The following is a 16,682-nucleotide window of genomic DNA, read 5'->3' on the forward strand; positions in this document are numbered from 1 at the left end:
GTTGATGGATCAGTTGTTGTTTGGTCCTACTGTTGAAGATGTTGAGGGGTGGTTGTGGAAGTCACAATTGTTGCACCAGTGTTGTTGTGGTGTCAGCAAGTTGTGGTTGCTGCATCAGTTGCATCATCATGTTTGTTGTGTGTGGAAGACAAAGTTGTTGTTGCATCAGTGGTGTGCTGGTGTCATCAGAGTTGTTTTTGATGATCAGTTGTTGTTGAAACTGTGGAACGTTGAGGATGTTGGAAAGGTGGTTGTGAAGCCAAAGATGTTGTTGTATCAATTGTTGTTGTGGTGGTGTCAGGCATAGTTGTGGTTGCTGCATCAGATGTTGATGCTGGTGCTATAGTGGTCAGGATGTTGAGGGTGTTGTGGTTGTGGAAGCCAAAAATGTTGTTGCATCAGTTGTTGTTGTTGTTGTGTGTCAGACAGAGTTTTTGTTGATGCATCAGTTGTTGTTGATACTGGTGCTACAGTTGAGGATGTTGTAGGAGTGATTGTGGAAACCAAAGTTGTTGTTGTATCAATTGTTGTTGTGGTGTCAGGAACACTTGTGGTTGCTGCATCAGATGTTGTTGACGATGGTTCAACCTTTGAGGATGTTAGAAAGGTGGTTGTGGAAGCCAAAGATGTTGTTGTATCAATGTCTGTTTGTGGTGTCAGGCATAGTTGTGGTTGCTCAGTGTTGATGCTGGTGTATAGGGTCGATGTCAGAGATGTGGTTGTGGAAGCCAAAACTGTTGTTGCATCAGTTGTTGTGGTGTCAGACAGAGTTGTTGTTGATGCATCAGTTGTTGTTGATACTGGTGCTACAGTTGAGGATGTTGTAGGAGTGATTGTGGAAGCCAAAGTTGTTGTTGCATCTATCATTGTTGTGGTATCAGGAATACTTGTTGTTGCTACATCAGATGTTGTTGACGTTGGTTCAAACGTTGAGGATGTTGGAAAGGTGGTTGTGGAATCCAAAGATGTTGTTGTATCAGTTGTTGTTGTGGTGTCAGGCATAGTTGTGGTTACGGCATCAGATGTTGATGCTGGTGCTATAGTGGTCGATATCAGAGGTGTGGTTGTGGAAGCCAAAATTGTTGTTGCATCACTTGTTGTTTTGGGTGTCAGACAGAGTTGTGGTTGCTGTTTCAGTTGTTGAAATTGGTGCAATATTAGAGGATGTTGGAGCAGTGGTTGTGAGAGCCAAAAGTTGTTGTTGCATAAGTTGTTGTTGTTGTTGTTGTGTCAGACAGAGTTGTTGTTGATGCATCAGTTGTTGTTGAAACTGGCTCTACAGTTGAGGATGTTGTAGGAGTGAATGTGGAAGCCAAAGTTGTTGTTGTATCAATTGTTGTTGTGGTATCAGGAATACTTGTTGTTGCTACATCAGATGTTGTTGACGTTGGTTCAAACGTTGAGGATGTTGGAAAGGTGGTTGTGGAATCCAAAGATGTTGTTGTATCAGTTTGTTGTTGTGGTGTCAGGCATAGTTGTGGTTACGGCATCAGATGTTGATGCTGGTGCTATAGTGGTCGATATTTGTGAGTGTGGTTGTGGAAGCCAAAATTGTTGTTGCATCAGTTGTTGTTGTGGTGTCAGACAGAGTTGTGGTTGCTGAATCAGTTTGTTGAAATTGGTGCAATATTAGAGGATGTTGGAGCGGTGGTTGCGAGAGCCAAAGTTGTTGTTGTATCAGTTGTTGTTGTTGTTGTGGTGTCAGACAGAGTTGTTGTTGATCCATCAGTTGTTGTTGAAACTGGCTCTACAGTTGATTTGAGGTTTGTAGGAGTGATTGTGGAAGCCAAATTTGTTGTTGCATCTATCATTGTTGTGGTATCAGGAATACTTGTGGTTGCTGCATCAGATGTTGTTGACGTTGGTTCAACCGTTGAGGATGTTGAAAAGGTGGTTGTGGAAGCCAAAGACGTTGTTGTATCAATTGTTGTTGTGGTGTCAGGCATAGTTGTGTTTGCTGCATCAGATGTTGATGCTGGTGCTATAGTGCTCGATGTCAGAGGTGTGGTTGTGGAAGCCAAAACTGTTGTTGCATCAGTTGTTGTGGTGTCAGACAGAGTTGTTGTTGATGCATCACTTGTTGTTGATACTGGCACTACAGTTGAGGATGTTGTAGGAGTTGTTATGGAAGCCAAATTTGTTTGTTGCATCTATCATTGTTGTGGTATCAGGAATACTTGTGGTTGTTGCATCAGATGTTGTTGACGTTGGTTCAACAGTTGAGGATGTTGGAAAGGTGGTTGTAGTAGCCAAAGAAGTTGTTGTATCAATTGTTGTTGTGGTGTCAGGCATAGTTGTGGTTGCTGCATGAGATGTTGATGCTGGTGCTATAGTGGTCGATGTCAGATGTGCGGTTGTGGAAGCCAAAACTGTTGTTGCATCAGTAGATGTTGGGGTGTCAGGCAGAGTTGTGGTTGATTCATCAGTTGTTGACGTTGGTCCTACTGTCGAAGATGTTGGAGGGGTGGTTGTGGAAGTCACAATTGCAGCACCAGTAGTTGTTGTGGTGTCAGGCAGAGTTGTGGTTGATGCATCAGTGGTTGACATTAGATGGGTGGTTTTGGAATACAAAGTTGTTGTTGCATCAGTAGTTGTAGTGGTGTCAGACAGAGTTGTTTTTGATTCATCAGTTGTTGTTTTTAACACTGATGCTAGAGTTGAGGGTGTTGGAGTGGTGGTTGTGTTTGCTAAAGTTGTTGTCGCATCAGATGTTTTTGTGGTGTCAGACAGAGTTGTGGTTGCTACATCAGATGTTGTTGACGTTGGTTCAAACGTTGAGGATGTTGGAAAGGTGGTTGTGGAAGCCAAAGATGTTGTTGTATCAATTGTTGTTGTGGTGTCAGGCACAATTGTGGTTTTGGCATCAGATGTTGATGCTGGTGCTATAGTGGTCAATGTCAGAGGTGTGGTTGTGGAAGCCAAAACTGTTGTTGCATCAGTTGTTGTTGTTGTTGTGGTGTCCGACAGAGTTGTTGTTGATGCATCAGTTGTTGTTGAAACTGACGCTACAGTTGAGGATGTTGTAGGAGTGAATGTGGAAGCCAAAGTTGTTGTTGCATCTATCATTGTTGTGGTATCAGGACCACTTGTGGTTGCTGCATCAGATGTTGTTGACGATGGTTCAACCATTGAGGATGTTGAAAAGGTGTTTGTGGAAGCCAAAGATGTTGTTGTATCAATTGTTGTTGTGGTGTCAGACATAGTTATTGTTGATGAATCAGTTGTTGTTGATACTGGCGCTACAGTTGAGGATGTTGTAGGAGTGATTGTGGAAGCCAAAGTTGTTGTTGCATCTATCATTGTTGTGGTATCAGGAATACTTGTTGTTGCTACATCAGATGTTGTTGACGTTGGTTCAAATGTTGAGGATGTTGGAAAGGTGGTTGTGGAATCCAAAGATGTTGTTGTATCAATTGTTGTTGTGGTGTCAGGCATAGTTGTGGTTGCTGCATCAGATATTGATGCTGTTGCTATAGTGCTCGATGTAAGAGGTGTGGTTGTGGAAGCCAAAATTGTTGTTGCATCAGTTGTTGTTGTGGTGTCAGACAGAGTTGTGGTTGCTGTTTCAGTTGTTGAAATTGGTGCAATATTAGAGGATGTTGGAGCAGTGGTTGTGAGAGCCAAAGTTGTTGTTGTATCAGTTGTTGTTGTTGTTGTGGTGTCAGACAGAGTTGTTGTTGATGCATCAGTTGTTGTTGAAACTGGCACTACAGTTGAGGATGTTGTAGGAGTGATTGTGGAAGCCAAAGTTGTTGTTGCATCTATCATTGTTGTGGTATCAGGAATACTTGTTGTTGCTACATCAGATGTTGTTGACGTTGGTTCAAACGTTGAGGATGTTGGAAAGGTGGTTGTGGAATCCAAAGATGTTGTTTTATCAGTTGTTGTTGTGGTGTCAGGCATAGTTGTGGTTACAGCATCAGATGTTGATGCTGGTGCTATAGTGGTCAATATCAGAGGTGTGGTTGTGGAAGCCAAAATTGTTGTTGCATCAGTTGTTGTTGTGGTGTCAGACAGAGTTGTGGTTGCTGTTTCAGTTGGTGAAATTGGTGCAATATTAGAGGATGTTGGAGCGGTGGTTGCGAGAGCCAAAGTTGTTGTTGCATCAGTTGTTGTTGTTGTGGTGTCCGACAGAGTTGTTGTTGATCCATCAGATGTTGTTGAAACTGGCTCTACAGTTGAGGATGTTGTAGGAGTGATTGTGGAAGCCAAATTTGTTGTTGCATCTATCATTGTTGTGGTATCAGGAATACTTGTGGATGCTGCATCAGATGTTGTTGACGTTGGTTCAACCGTTGAGGATGTTGAAAAGGTGGTTGTGGAAGCCAAAGATGTTGTTGTATCAATTGTTGTTGTGGTGTCAGGCATAGTTGTGGTTTCTTCAAAATATGTTGATGCTGGTGCTATAGTGGTCGATATCAGAGGTGCGGTTGTGGAAGCCAAAACTGTTGTTGCATCAGTTTTTGTTGTTGTGGTGTCAGACAGAGTTGTTGTTGATGCATCACTTGTTGTTGATACTGGCACTACAGTTGAGGATGTTGTAGGAGTTGTTATGGAAGCCAAATTTGTTGTTGCATCTATCATTGTTGTGGTATCAGGAATACTTGTGGTTGCTGCATCAGATGTTGCTGACGATGGTTCAACCGTTGAGGATGTTGAAAAGGTGGTTGTGGAAACCAAAGATGTTGTTGTATCAATTGTTGTTGTGTGGTGTCAGGCATAGTTGTGGTTGCTGCATCAGATGTTGATGCTGGGTGCTATAGTGGTCGATGTCAGAGATGTGGTTGTGGAAGCCAAAACTGTTGTTGCATCAGTAGATGTTGGGGTGTCAGGCAGAGTTGTTGTTTGATTCATCAGTTGTTGTTGACTTTGGTCCTACTGTCGAAGATGTTGGAGGGGTGGTTGTGGAAGTCAAAATTGCAGCACCAGTTGTTGTTGTGGTGTCAGGCAGAGTTGTGGTGTGATGCAGATGTTGATCAGTGGTTGATATTAGTGAGTGGAGTGTGGTTGTGGAAGCCAAAGTTGTTGTTGCATCAGTTGTTGTTGTTGTGGTGTCCGACAGAGTTGTTGTTGATCCATCAGTTGTTGTTGAAACTGGCTCTACAGTTGAGGATGTTGTGTAGGAGTGGTTGTGGAAGCCAAACTTGTTGTTGCATCTATCATTGTTTTTGTGGTATCAGGAATAGTTGTGGTTGCTTGCATCAGATGTTGTTGACGTTGGTTTAAACGTTGAGGATGTTAGAAAGGTGGTTGTGGAAGCCAAAGATGTTGTTGAATCAATTGTTGTTGTGGTGTCAGGCATAGTTGTGGTTGCTGCATCAGATGTTGATACTGGTGCTATAGTTGTCGATGTCAGAGGTGCGGTTGTGGAAGCCAAGATTGTGGTTGCATCAGTTGCTGTTGTGGTGCCAGACAGAGTTGTGGTTAATGCATCAGTTGTTGTTGACGTTGGTCCTACTGTTGAGGATGTTGTTGTTGTGGAAGTCAAAATTGCAGTTGCAGTAGTTTGTTGTGGTGTCAGGCAGAGTTGTGGTTGATGCAGTTGTGGTTGACATTAGAGGGGTGGTTTTGGAAACCAAAGTTGTTGTTGTTGCATCAATAATTGTAGTGGTAGACAGAGTTGTGGTTGATTCATCAGTTGTTGTTTTTGACACTGATGATAGAGTTGAGGGTGTTGGAGTGGTGGTTGTAGTTGCATCAGATGCTTTTGTGGTGTCAGACAGAGTTGTGATTGCTGCTTCAGATGTTGTTGACGTTGGTTCAAACGTTGAGGATGTTGGAAAGGTGGTTGTGGAAGCCAAAGATGTTGTTGTATCAATTGTTGTTGGTGGTGTCAGGCACAATTGTGGTTGCTGCATCAGATGTTGATGCTGGTGCTATAGTGGTCAATGTCAGAGGTGTGGTTGTGGAAGCCAAAACTGTTGTTGCATCAGTTGATGTTGTTGTGGTGTCAGACAGAGTTCTTGATGCATCAGTTATTGTTGAAACTGGCGCTACAGTTGAGGATGTTATAGGAGTGAAAGTGGAAGCCAAAGTTGTTGTTGCATCTATCATTGTTGTGGTATCAGGAATACTTGTGGTTGCTGCATCAGATGTTGTTGACGTTGGTTCAACCGTTGAGGATGTAGAAAAGGTGGTTGTGGAAGCCAAAGATGTTGTTGTATCAGTTGTTGTTGTTGTTGTGGTGTCAGACAGAGTTGTTGTTGATGCATCAGTTGTTGTTGATACTGGTACTACAGTTGAGGATGTTGTAGGAGTGATTGTGGAAGCCAAAGTTTTTGTTACATCTATCATTGTTGTGGTATCTGGAACACTTGTGGTTGCTGCATCAGATGTTGTTGACGATGGTTCAACCGTTGAGGATGTTGGAAAGGTGGTTGTGGAATCCAAAGATGTTGTTGTATCAGTTGTTGTTGTGGTGTCAGGCATAGTTGTGGTTGCTGCATCAGATGTTGATGCTGGAGCTATAGTGGTCGATGTCAGAGGTGTAGTTGTGGAAGCCAAAATTGTTGTTGCATTAGTTGTTGTTGTGGTGTCAGACAGAGTTGTGGTTTCTGTTTCAGTTGTTGAAATTGGTGCAATATTAGAGGATGTTGGAGCAGTGGTTGTGAGAGCCAAAGTTGTTGTTGTATCAGTTGTTGTTGTTGTTGTGGTGTCAGACAGAGTTGTTGTTGATGCATCAGTTGTTGTTGAAACTGACACTACAGTTGAGGATGTTGTAGGAGTGATTGTGGAAGCCAAAGTTGTTGTTGCATCTCTCATTGTTGTGGTATCAGGAATACTTGTGGTTGCTGCATCAGATGTTGTTGACGTTGGTTCAAACGTTGAGGATGTTGGAATGGTCGTTTTGGAATCCAAAGATGTTGTTGTATCAGTTGTTGTTGTGGTGTCAGGCATAGTTGTGGTTACGACATCAGATGTTGATGCTGGTGCTATAGTGGTCGATATCAGAGGTGCGGTTGTGGAAGCCAAAACTGTTGTTGCATCAGTTTTTGTTGTGGTGTCAGACAGAGTTGTGGTTGCTGTTTCAGTTGAGAAATTGGTGCAATATTAGAGGATGTTGGAGCGGTGGTTGTGAGAGCCAAAGTTGTTGTTCAGACAGATTGTTGTAGTTGTTGTGGTGTCAGACAGAGTTGTTGTTGATGCATCAGTTGTTGTTGAAACTGGCACTACAGTTGAGGATGTTGTAGGAGTGATTGTGGAAGCCAAATTTGTTGTTGCATCTATCATTGTTGTGGTATCAGGAATACTTGTGGTTGCTGAATCAGATGTTGTTGACGTTGGTTCAACCATTGAGGATGTTGAAAAGGTGGTTGTGGAAGACAAAGATGTTGTTGTATCAATTGTTGTTGTGGTGTCAGGCATAGTTGTGGTTGCTGCATCAGATGTTGATGCTGGTGCTATAGTGGTCGATGTCAGAGGTGTGGTTGTGGAAGCCAAAACTGTTGTTGCATCAGTTGTTGTGGTGTCAGACAGAGTTGTTGTTGATGCATCAGTTGTTGTTGATACTGGCACTACAGTTGAGGATGTTGTAGGAGTTATTATGGAAGCCAAATTTGTTGTTGCATCTATCATTGTTGTGGTATCAGGAATACTTGTGGTTGTTGCATCAGATGTTGTTGACGTTGGTTCAACCGTTGAGGATGTTGGAAAGGTGGTTGTAGTAGCCAAAGAAGTTGTTGTATCAATTGTTGTTGTGGTGTCAGGCATAGTTGTGGTTGCTGCATCAGATGTTGATGCTGGTGCTATATTGGTCGATGTCAGATGTGCGGTTGTGGAAGCCAAAACTGTTGTTGCATCAGTAGATGTTGGGGTGTCAGGCAGAGTTGTTGTTGATTCATCAGTTGTTGACGTTGGTCCTACTGTCGAAGATGTTGGAGGGGTGGTTGTGGAAGTCACAATTGCAGCACCAGTAGTTGTTGTGGTGTCAGGCAGAGTTGTGGTTGATGCATCAGTGGTTGACATTAGATGGGTGGTTTTGTAATACAAAGTTGTTGTTGCATCAGTAGTTGTAGTGCTGTCAGACAGAGTTGTTTTTGATTCATCAGTTGTTGTTTTTGACACTGATGCTAGAGTTGAGGTTGTTGGAGTGGTGGTTGTGGTTGCTAAAGTTGTTGTTGCATCATCAGATGTTTTTGTGGTGTCAGACAGAGTTGTGGTTGCTACATCAGATGTTGTTGACGTTGGTTCAAACGTTGAGGATGTTGGAAAGGTGGTTGTGGAAGCCAAAGATGTTGTTGTATCAATTGTTGTTGTGGTGTCAGGCATAATTGTGGTTGCTGCATCAGATGTTGATGCTGGTGCTATAGTGGTCAATGTCAGAGGTGTGGTTGTGGAAGCCAAAACTGTTGTTGCATCAGTTGATGTTGTTGTGGTGTCAGACAGAGTTCTTGTTGATGCATCAGATATTGTTGAAACTGGCGCTACAGTTGAGGATGTTGTAGGAGTGAAAGTGGAAGCCAAAGTTGTTGTTGCATCTATCATTGTTGTGGTATCAGGAATACTTGTGGTTGCTGCATCAGATGTTGTTGACGATGGTTCAACCATTGAGGATGTTGAAAAGGTGGTTGTGGAAGCCAAAGATGTTGTTGTATCAATTGTTGTTGTGGTGTCAGACATAGTTATTGTTGATGCATCAGTTGTTGTTGATACTGGCGCTACAGTTGAGGATGGTTGTAGGAGTGATTGTGGAAGCCAAAGTTGTTGTTGCATCTATCATTGTTGTGGTATCAGGAATACTTGTTGTTGCTACATCAGATGTTGTTGACGTTGGTTCAAATGTTGAGGATGTTGGAAAGGGTGGTTGTGGAATCCAAAGATGTTGTTGTATCAGTTGTTGTTGTTGTGGTGTCAGGCATAGTTGTGGTTACGGCATCAGATGTTGATGCTGGTGCTATAGTGGTCAATATCAGAGGTGTGGTTGTGGAAGCCAAAATTGTTGTTGCATCAGTTGTTGTTGTGGTGTCAGACAGAGTTGTGGTTTCTGTTTCAGTTGTTGAAATTGGTGCAATATTAGAGGATGTTGGAGCAGTGGTTGTGAGAGCCAAAGTTGTTATTGTATCAGTTGTTGTTGTTGTTGTTGTGGTGTCAGACAGAGTTGTTCTTAATGCATCAGTTATTGTTGAAACTGACGCTACAGTTGAGGATGTTGTAGGAGTGAATTGTGGAAGCCAAAGTTGTTGTTGCATCTATCATTGTTGTGGTATCAGGAATACTTGTTGTTGCTACATCAGATGTTGTTGACGTTGGTTCAAACGTTGAGGATGTTGGAAAGGTGGTTGTGAAATCCAAAGATGTTGTTGTATCAGTTGTTGTTGTGGTGTCAGGCATAGTTGTGGTTACGGCATCAGATGTTGATGCTGGTGCTATAGTGGTCGATATCAGAGATGTGGTTGTGGAAGCCAAAATTGTTGTTGCATCAGTTGTTGTTGTGGTGTCAGACAGAGTTGTGGTTGCTGTTTCAGTTGATGAAATTGGTGCAATATTAGAGGATGTTGGAGCGGTGGTTGCGAGAGCCAAAGTTGTTGTTGTATCAGTTGTTGTTGTTGTTGTGGTGTCAGACAGAGTTGTTCTTGATGCATCAGTTTTTGTTGAAACTGGCACTACAGTTGAGGATGTTGTAGGAGTGAATGTGGAAGCCAAAGTTGTTGTTGCATCTATCATTGTTGTGGTATCAGGAATACTTGTGGTTGCTGCATCAGATGTTGTTGACGATGGTTCAACCTTTGAGGATGTTAGAAAGGTGGTTGTGGAAGCCAAAGATGTTGTTGTATCAATTGTTGTTGTGGTGTCAGGCATAGTTGTGGTTGCTGCATCAGATGTTGATGCTGGTGCTATAGTGGTCGATGTAAGAGGTGTGGTTGTGGAAGCCAAAACTGTTGTTGCATCAGTTGTTGTGGTGTCAGACAGAGTTGTTGTTGATGCATCAGTTGTTGTTGATACTGGCACTACAGTTGAGGATGTTGTAGGAGTTGTTATGGAAGCCAAATTTGTTGTTGCATCTATCATTGTTGTGGTATCAGGAATACTTGTTGTTGCTACATCAGATGTTGTTGACGTTGGTTCAAACGTTGAGGATGTTGGAAAGGTGTTTGTGGAATCCAAAGATGTTGCTGTATCAATTGTTGTTGTGGTGTCAGGCATAGTTGTGGTTACGGCATCAGATGTTGATGCTGGTGCTATAGTGGTCGATGTCAGAGATGTGGTTGTGGAAGCCAAAACTGTTGTTGCATCAGTTGTTGTGGTGTCAGACAGAGTTGTTGTTGATGCATCAGTTGATGAAATTGGGTGGTGCAATATTAGAGGATGTTTGGAGCGGTGGTTTGCGAGAGCCAAAACTGTTGTTGCATAAGTTGTTGTTGTTGTTGTGGTGTCCGACAGAGTTGTTGTTGATCCATCAGTTGTTGTTGAAACTGGCTCTACAGTTGAGGATGTTGTAGGAGTGAATGTGGAAGCCAATTTTGTTTGTTGCATCTATCATTGTTGTGGTATCAGGAATACTTGTGGTTTACTACATGTAGTTGTTGTGTACTGTCAAACAAGTTTATTGTTGCTTCATCTGTTGTTTGTTGATGTTGGTACTACAGTTGGAAATATGATGGAGAGGGTGGTGTCCTGTATCAGTCATCAATTTTGGGTGCTATAGTTGAGGATGCTGAAAACATTGCTTTTTGTATCCAAAGTTGTTTTTTGTTTCCCAATAATAGTTGTAGTTGTTATAAATTGTTTTTGATTGTGCTGTTTTTGTGTCTTTTTTGGATCCTTTTTTTTTTTGTGATTTCAGAAATTTGGTGTTGAAATGTTAAATCGTGATTTTTTTTATTGTTGATTTTTGCACATCTTTTGCTGTAGAAGCCCCGCTTTTCTGTAGTAACTGGTGTGGTATAGTCTGAGTGTCCTTCGACCTGATCTGTTAGATTTTTTCCAACGTCCCTGTCCGTACATCCCTAAACCATACCACCAGATACACAGACTGTGAAAAAGAGACTATTGCATATTTTTTTTTTTTTTCTTATTTTGAATTTATTTAAATTTTTATTATTTACTTTTTTTGTCTCATTTCAGTTGTGTTTTTTTATTATTTTAATTTTATCTATTGGTTAGTAGTCCTTACATGTTTTCCATAGATTCTATTTTTTAAAATGTTGTATTATGTAAAGCATAAACATTTACTTACATTATGGTGAGGAAAGTTTTCCTTCCGCCATCATAGATCGGTTTTCTTGTCTTCATAACCTCTAGTGAAGTAATTGAAAACATGATTAGGTTTTGTTTCAATGTTTTCTTATATACATACTACATATTCAATTTAAAGACACACCCAAAACTATTGAAAGAGCCTAAGGCCAGGTTGTCAATGTTTGTGTGGGCAATTGGTGGGTGGGCAATTGTTGTTTGCTTTATAACAATTATTCAATACTCTTCATAAGCCATATTCTGTTTAAAAGCTAAAAAACATCTAAAACTGCGACTTTGTGGTAAACACCACATTCTAGGGGCCCAGTTCATGGCAGGGCCCCTCTCTGACCACAGACCGTGGGAAAAAAATGTGTTTTGCTACATTTTGATTTGATCTTGGTGACTAACATAAGCAAATTGTCCAGCACCATCAGATAAAGATGGCTAACCGACAACAGCAAGATACCTCTTAGAGGGCCAAGAAGAAGATCCTTTCGTACCAAGCCTGGGAAAGACAGGACTTCCCCAGTAGTTTCCCAATGCAGTTTCGGTCCTTCATCCACCATGTTGTATATTATCAGTGTTGCTTTTCTAATATACATGAGATGGTATATAGCTTGAACTTCAATTAAGCAACAAATAAACTTGTTGTTTAGGTATTAATCGAAACAGTTCTTCACCTTGGTACACACATCAAGGAAGCAACAACAGTTATCTTCAATAAGAGAAAGTAACTCTGCCACATTGCACTTATTATAATTATTATTATTATTAATAAGAATAATAATAATAATAATAATAATAATATTTAGTTTATGGCTTTTTTTTTCTTTTGATGCATGACATTTAATGATCAGACCTGAAGTAACTCAGAGCAGTGTTTGGGCAAGTACCTACTAGTGACCTAGTTACAGTAACTAAAATTATTTTTTGCCAAGTAACTAAGAAATGTACCTAAGGACTATTAAGATTTCAGTAACAATATGACAGGTGACCATCCATTAAAACAACGAGCTCATCCTACGTAGTTACTTTTAGATGCCTCAAGCACTACATGATTGTGAAATCCAGCAACTCCAGCAAAAGAGGGGTGTAGCCGAGCAAAAGATTACTAATGCACGTTTAACAAGAGCGTCCGGATCTATGCTCTCTTTTCCGCAATATTTTTGAATGACTCGCAAAAAGTGCGCATCTAGTGGGTTCAACTGGATAGGCTAACAAAAACATTAAATGCAATGACAATGATAAGGCTGCCTGATGCACAATTAAAATTAGATTGTTTCTCTCTGCATTTGGTGTCACGGAGACGAACCCCGTGATTCCCTCGGCTGGCCAGCAGAGGGCACCCTCACCTGAAATACTGACACACACGGCACTCCCATCCATTCATTTACACTGACTACACTACATTTCCCACAAGCCCCATCCTTGGACGCTATCTCCCCGGTCCACAGGTGCTCTTCATCAGGACTTGTGTATAAAAGCTGGACTAATCACAGGAGATCAATGCACGAAGTCTTGAATTTGCGGTGTTCTGTATGGGCCTGAGCGGGACGCCCGGGTGTGGGGGGTTCCTGGTGGCCGCCGACCCGGGGGAAGCTCCGGTACGTAAACCACCGGGGGGCCTACCGAAACCTGACCCTAGGCGGGGTTTACGGGGAGGGTGGAGTCGCGGGCGCCCTACTGGGCGGATAGGGCTGGGGGGGGACCAGGGCTCGGGAACAAACTACGAGGGTCGGCAATAAAGCAGGCATATGGATTCAAGGGTCGAGGGCGGGAGCATTACGAAGACACGGCCGCCACACGGACAAGCCAGCGGCGAGGAGGGTCTTCATACAACCAGGGCGGCCCAACCCAGGTCAGATCGCGGCTAACCAGTTCAATAGAATCGACTGACGGCGAGCACCGAGCAGACTATTCAAAGCAGTTTCAGGAGGCTCCATCCAGCTACCCCGCGCCACACCAACTCCGGAAGCGTCCGCCATTACCCACGATGCAGGGAGGCCCATCCCAGGTTAAGTCTCGTCCGCTTTCCCGGGAAAGGGGACAACACGGGGGGAACAAAAAAAAAGGAGGAAAAAAAAAAAAACAAAAACAAAAAAAAAAAAAAATTCAACGGTGACCGCCAGCACAGGGTAAGGGATTTCTATTCCAATTGCTCCATTGTTGTTGTTTTGAACAGCACGCGTTACTACTGAATACTGGGAAGATCGCCTTTGTTTGTTCACTTCTGACTGAAAACTGGAATGGATTACTGCTGTATGGGGCTCTGGTTCTTTCGGATTCAATACTGGCTACCCGAGGAAATTGGGTCAGACCTAGGACCTCAATTCACCTTGCTCATTATGGTCTAACCTTCTTCAAGCCCTGACGTCAATGTCGCCTCACCTCTGGTTATCATCCCCAGGCACTTTACAAGTGGATAGGCTCAACCAAGAACCATGAACCGGCTTTCCCCAGAACCCTGTCATGAGAATCAGGACGATTGGGCTCGATACTTACTATGGGCAGAATATGCGCAAACTCCTCTCAAACCCTCACTGGTCTGACTCCCTTTAAATGTTGTATGTGGTTCCAACCACCGATGTGTCCCATGGTGCAGGGATCAACGGACTACCGGTGCTGGCACGATTGATGGCAACGCAGTGAAGATGTTTGGAATCGTGGCTCATGTTCACCTTCAACACGCTTTTACGATAGGCTAAAAGGACAAGCGGACCGCAGAAGGCGCCCATGTCCCACTACCAGTGGGGACAATGGGTGTGTCTATCACAATCACGGATTTCCTTCCGGCTTCCCCTTGCCGAACTGAGTCCAAGTACGGGTGGTCCATTCCAAATCTCTCTACAGATAGCTCCCGTTTCCTTCCGGCCTGGCACTTCCTAACACATATCCGTAGTTCTCCTACCTTGCTGTTCCCTGCTCAAGCCCGCTGCTGGTCCTAAGGACGAGGGAGAGGGGAGTGCTTCCCGGTGCACAGGCCCCCTCAACCCATCAACAAGAGGGCGAGGTGAGGCCTACCAAGTCCAGGAGTACTCGAGTCCAGACGTCGGGGCGCAAGAATCCTACAGTATCTGGTCGACTGTGAAGGCGGACGGTCCATAGTAACGTCTTGGTAAATTCGGAGGAGATTCTTAGGCCCCAATCTCATCGATGAATGTCATCGCTTCCATCCTGAAGACCGTCCCCGGGCCCCGTCGACCCGGTGGTCAGACCCCGACTCCCGTGTTGCCTCCTCGCGCCAGGAGTCGCTCGCAGGGGGGGGGCTCTGTCACGGAGACAGAACCCGTGATTCCCTCTGCTGTTGCCATCGGGGGCACCCGCACCTGAATACTGACACACACGCATCCATCCATTCATTTACACTGACTAACACACATTTCCCACAGCCCCATCCTTGGACTCTAATCACCGTCACAGGTGCCCCGTCATCAGGACCGTGGTGTATAAAAGCTGGACTATCACAGGATATCAACGGAGCACGTCCTTGACTTGGCTGTGTCTGTCAATTTCTGAGCGTTACTACCCGGTTTTGTTTTCCTGTTACCCGAGCTGACCCTGTTTTGATCTCCTTTACCGTACCGTGCTGCCATACCGTCACCGAACCCTTGCTTGTATTACTGGATTTTGATTTCCTCGTGTTCTCCCTACCGTTGCTGATATTGCTGGTGTTTGACCATTTGCCTTTTACACTAACGAGTTCTTCAATAAAGCCTGCATATGGAGCCCATGTCGGTTTCTGGAATCATTACAATTAGAAGGGGATTTTTATTTTAAATTCCATGAATTTTTGAGAATTAATTTTATTGAACAGCCTAATCTAAAAAGTTGTGCCATTACTGAGGAAATTGTGCCATTACTTTACTCTGGCATTATTACTATGAAAACTTGCCCCCTTACATCCTCTGATCGATATAAATTATATTACTATAACTAAAAAATCTATAAATTTATGTGATTTCTTTTGATAAAGTGTGTATTATGAAATATAATCACATATGGGTAACAGAGTAGCTTCAGCAAGCTGCACAGCAATTAATACAACACTTTTACTTAAAAGTCACTGGATCCAATCACTGAGTGTTTGTAATAACTTTCTGACTGCGACCAATGTAGATCTTGGCCAAATAATGAGGCAGAAATAAATTGTTAGAAACATTTTAGAGGAATTTTATGGGGAAGATACACAATGAAGAAAAAGTAATACTAAACTAAATACTGTTGCCAGAAAGTAATAAGTAAAGTAATGATATATAAAGTAACTAAAATTAGTAATGAGTAATAAATTACATTTTTGGAGTAAGAGCCCAACACTGCCCATAAGGCAAGCATGCGTAATAAGCCAAGTAGGCCTACATCTTATTTTTGTAATCACATTTGTCAAAAAATCAATATTTTTTATAATGGGATACTCCGAAAAATGCTTTTTTGGATGAGAGATGCGATTGATGTAAATACATAAAAGGCATCAAATAAATGCACTCAAATACTCAGGCAGATCCACTCACTCTGGATGGAGGCCTGCTTACCTTGATGTTACTTAGGTCAAATATATTTCAAACCCTCTCAAAGTAAAGATTTATAACTTTTTTACCATGAGAAAGTTATTTCAAAATGAGTTAAAAGACAGGAACTGATTTATGATCTGAATAGGATGATGTTGGTATTTGAATTTAATATGCAGCTTTATGCACCTACATGCTGAACACATGGCTATACCATACCATACATCTCACAAATCAGCACCTGTGCAGGAGTGTGCAGCACAATCCAACAAATATTTGTGGAATCCTGTTGAAATCTTAACATTGACTTATTTGTCAGAAACAAGTTCTACTTACTTTAGTTTTTGTGTCTGAGTGGAGTATAAAAGCTACATAAAGTGTGGTGTTAAACTAGAGATCAAGAGGCTTCTTGGCCTAGTAGACCTCTGGAGGAGGCCTGGTTATGCAGCATTTTTGCCAACATTCAACTACAATAATCACCTTTTGGCATCTTGGTAAAGATCAACACTCCTAAGCAAACTAAAGCCGCAGTGTGTGAGGATAGGTCTGGTATGCATGGTGTACTCTCCCAAATACTGGAGCAGCAGAGTTTTATAAAGACATGCTAACTCAGCAACAAGAAAACTTTAAAAGTTTCATACAAGTGATTATGGAGGGGAACCACTTGAGACTGGATGGTGTTATACGGGATGTACAGGGTTGAGACAAATCTGGAATTCACACAACATATGATGGAGGAGATTAAATCAGGACATAAAGAAACTGAAGCCAAAATAAATCTTTTTTTTGAAAAATGATATAATGAATTCAAAGCGTGACATTGATGAAATGTTCACTAAACGACTACATTGAAAATCAACATAAAAGGAAAAATTTAGTCATTGGCGGTGTAATGGATGATAAGGAAGAAAAGTTGGAAGTGGTTTGGAGCGAAGAAGATCCAACAAATGTTCTCTCCACTAATCTTGGACTGGATGGGAAGATTGAAGCAAGAAAATG

General features: G+C 42.4%; 2 protein-coding genes across 2 annotated transcripts; both read right to left on the bottom strand.

The window, feature by feature from the left end:
* Positions 1–2,073: 2,073 nt before the first annotated feature.
* On the bottom strand, positions 2,074–4,702 carry LOC122145379 (cell wall protein DAN4-like). The gene is made up of 2 exons (XM_042759109.1): positions 4,391–4,702; positions 2,074–3,106 (listed from the first exon to the last, which is right to left on the bottom strand). The coding sequence occupies exons 1-2, from the start codon at positions 4,582–4,584 to the stop codon at positions 2,074–2,076; spliced, it is 1,227 nt and encodes a 408-aa protein (XP_042615043.1). The 5' UTR covers positions 4,585–4,702.
* A 1,043-nt stretch (positions 4,703–5,745) lies between these two features.
* On the bottom strand, positions 5,746–7,039 carry LOC122145624 (cell wall protein DAN4-like). The gene has a single exon (XM_042760094.1). The coding sequence runs from the start codon at positions 6,895–6,897 to the stop codon at positions 5,815–5,817; it is 1,083 nt and encodes a 360-aa protein (XP_042616028.1). The 5' UTR covers positions 6,898–7,039; the 3' UTR covers positions 5,746–5,814.
* Positions 7,040–16,682: the final 9,643 nt, after the last annotated feature.

This window comes from Cyprinus carpio, chromosome A1 (assembly GCF_018340385.1).
Source record: "Cyprinus carpio isolate SPL01 chromosome A1, ASM1834038v1, whole genome shotgun sequence".
NCBI lineage: Eukaryota > Metazoa > Chordata > Actinopteri > Cypriniformes > Cyprinidae > Cyprinus > Cyprinus carpio.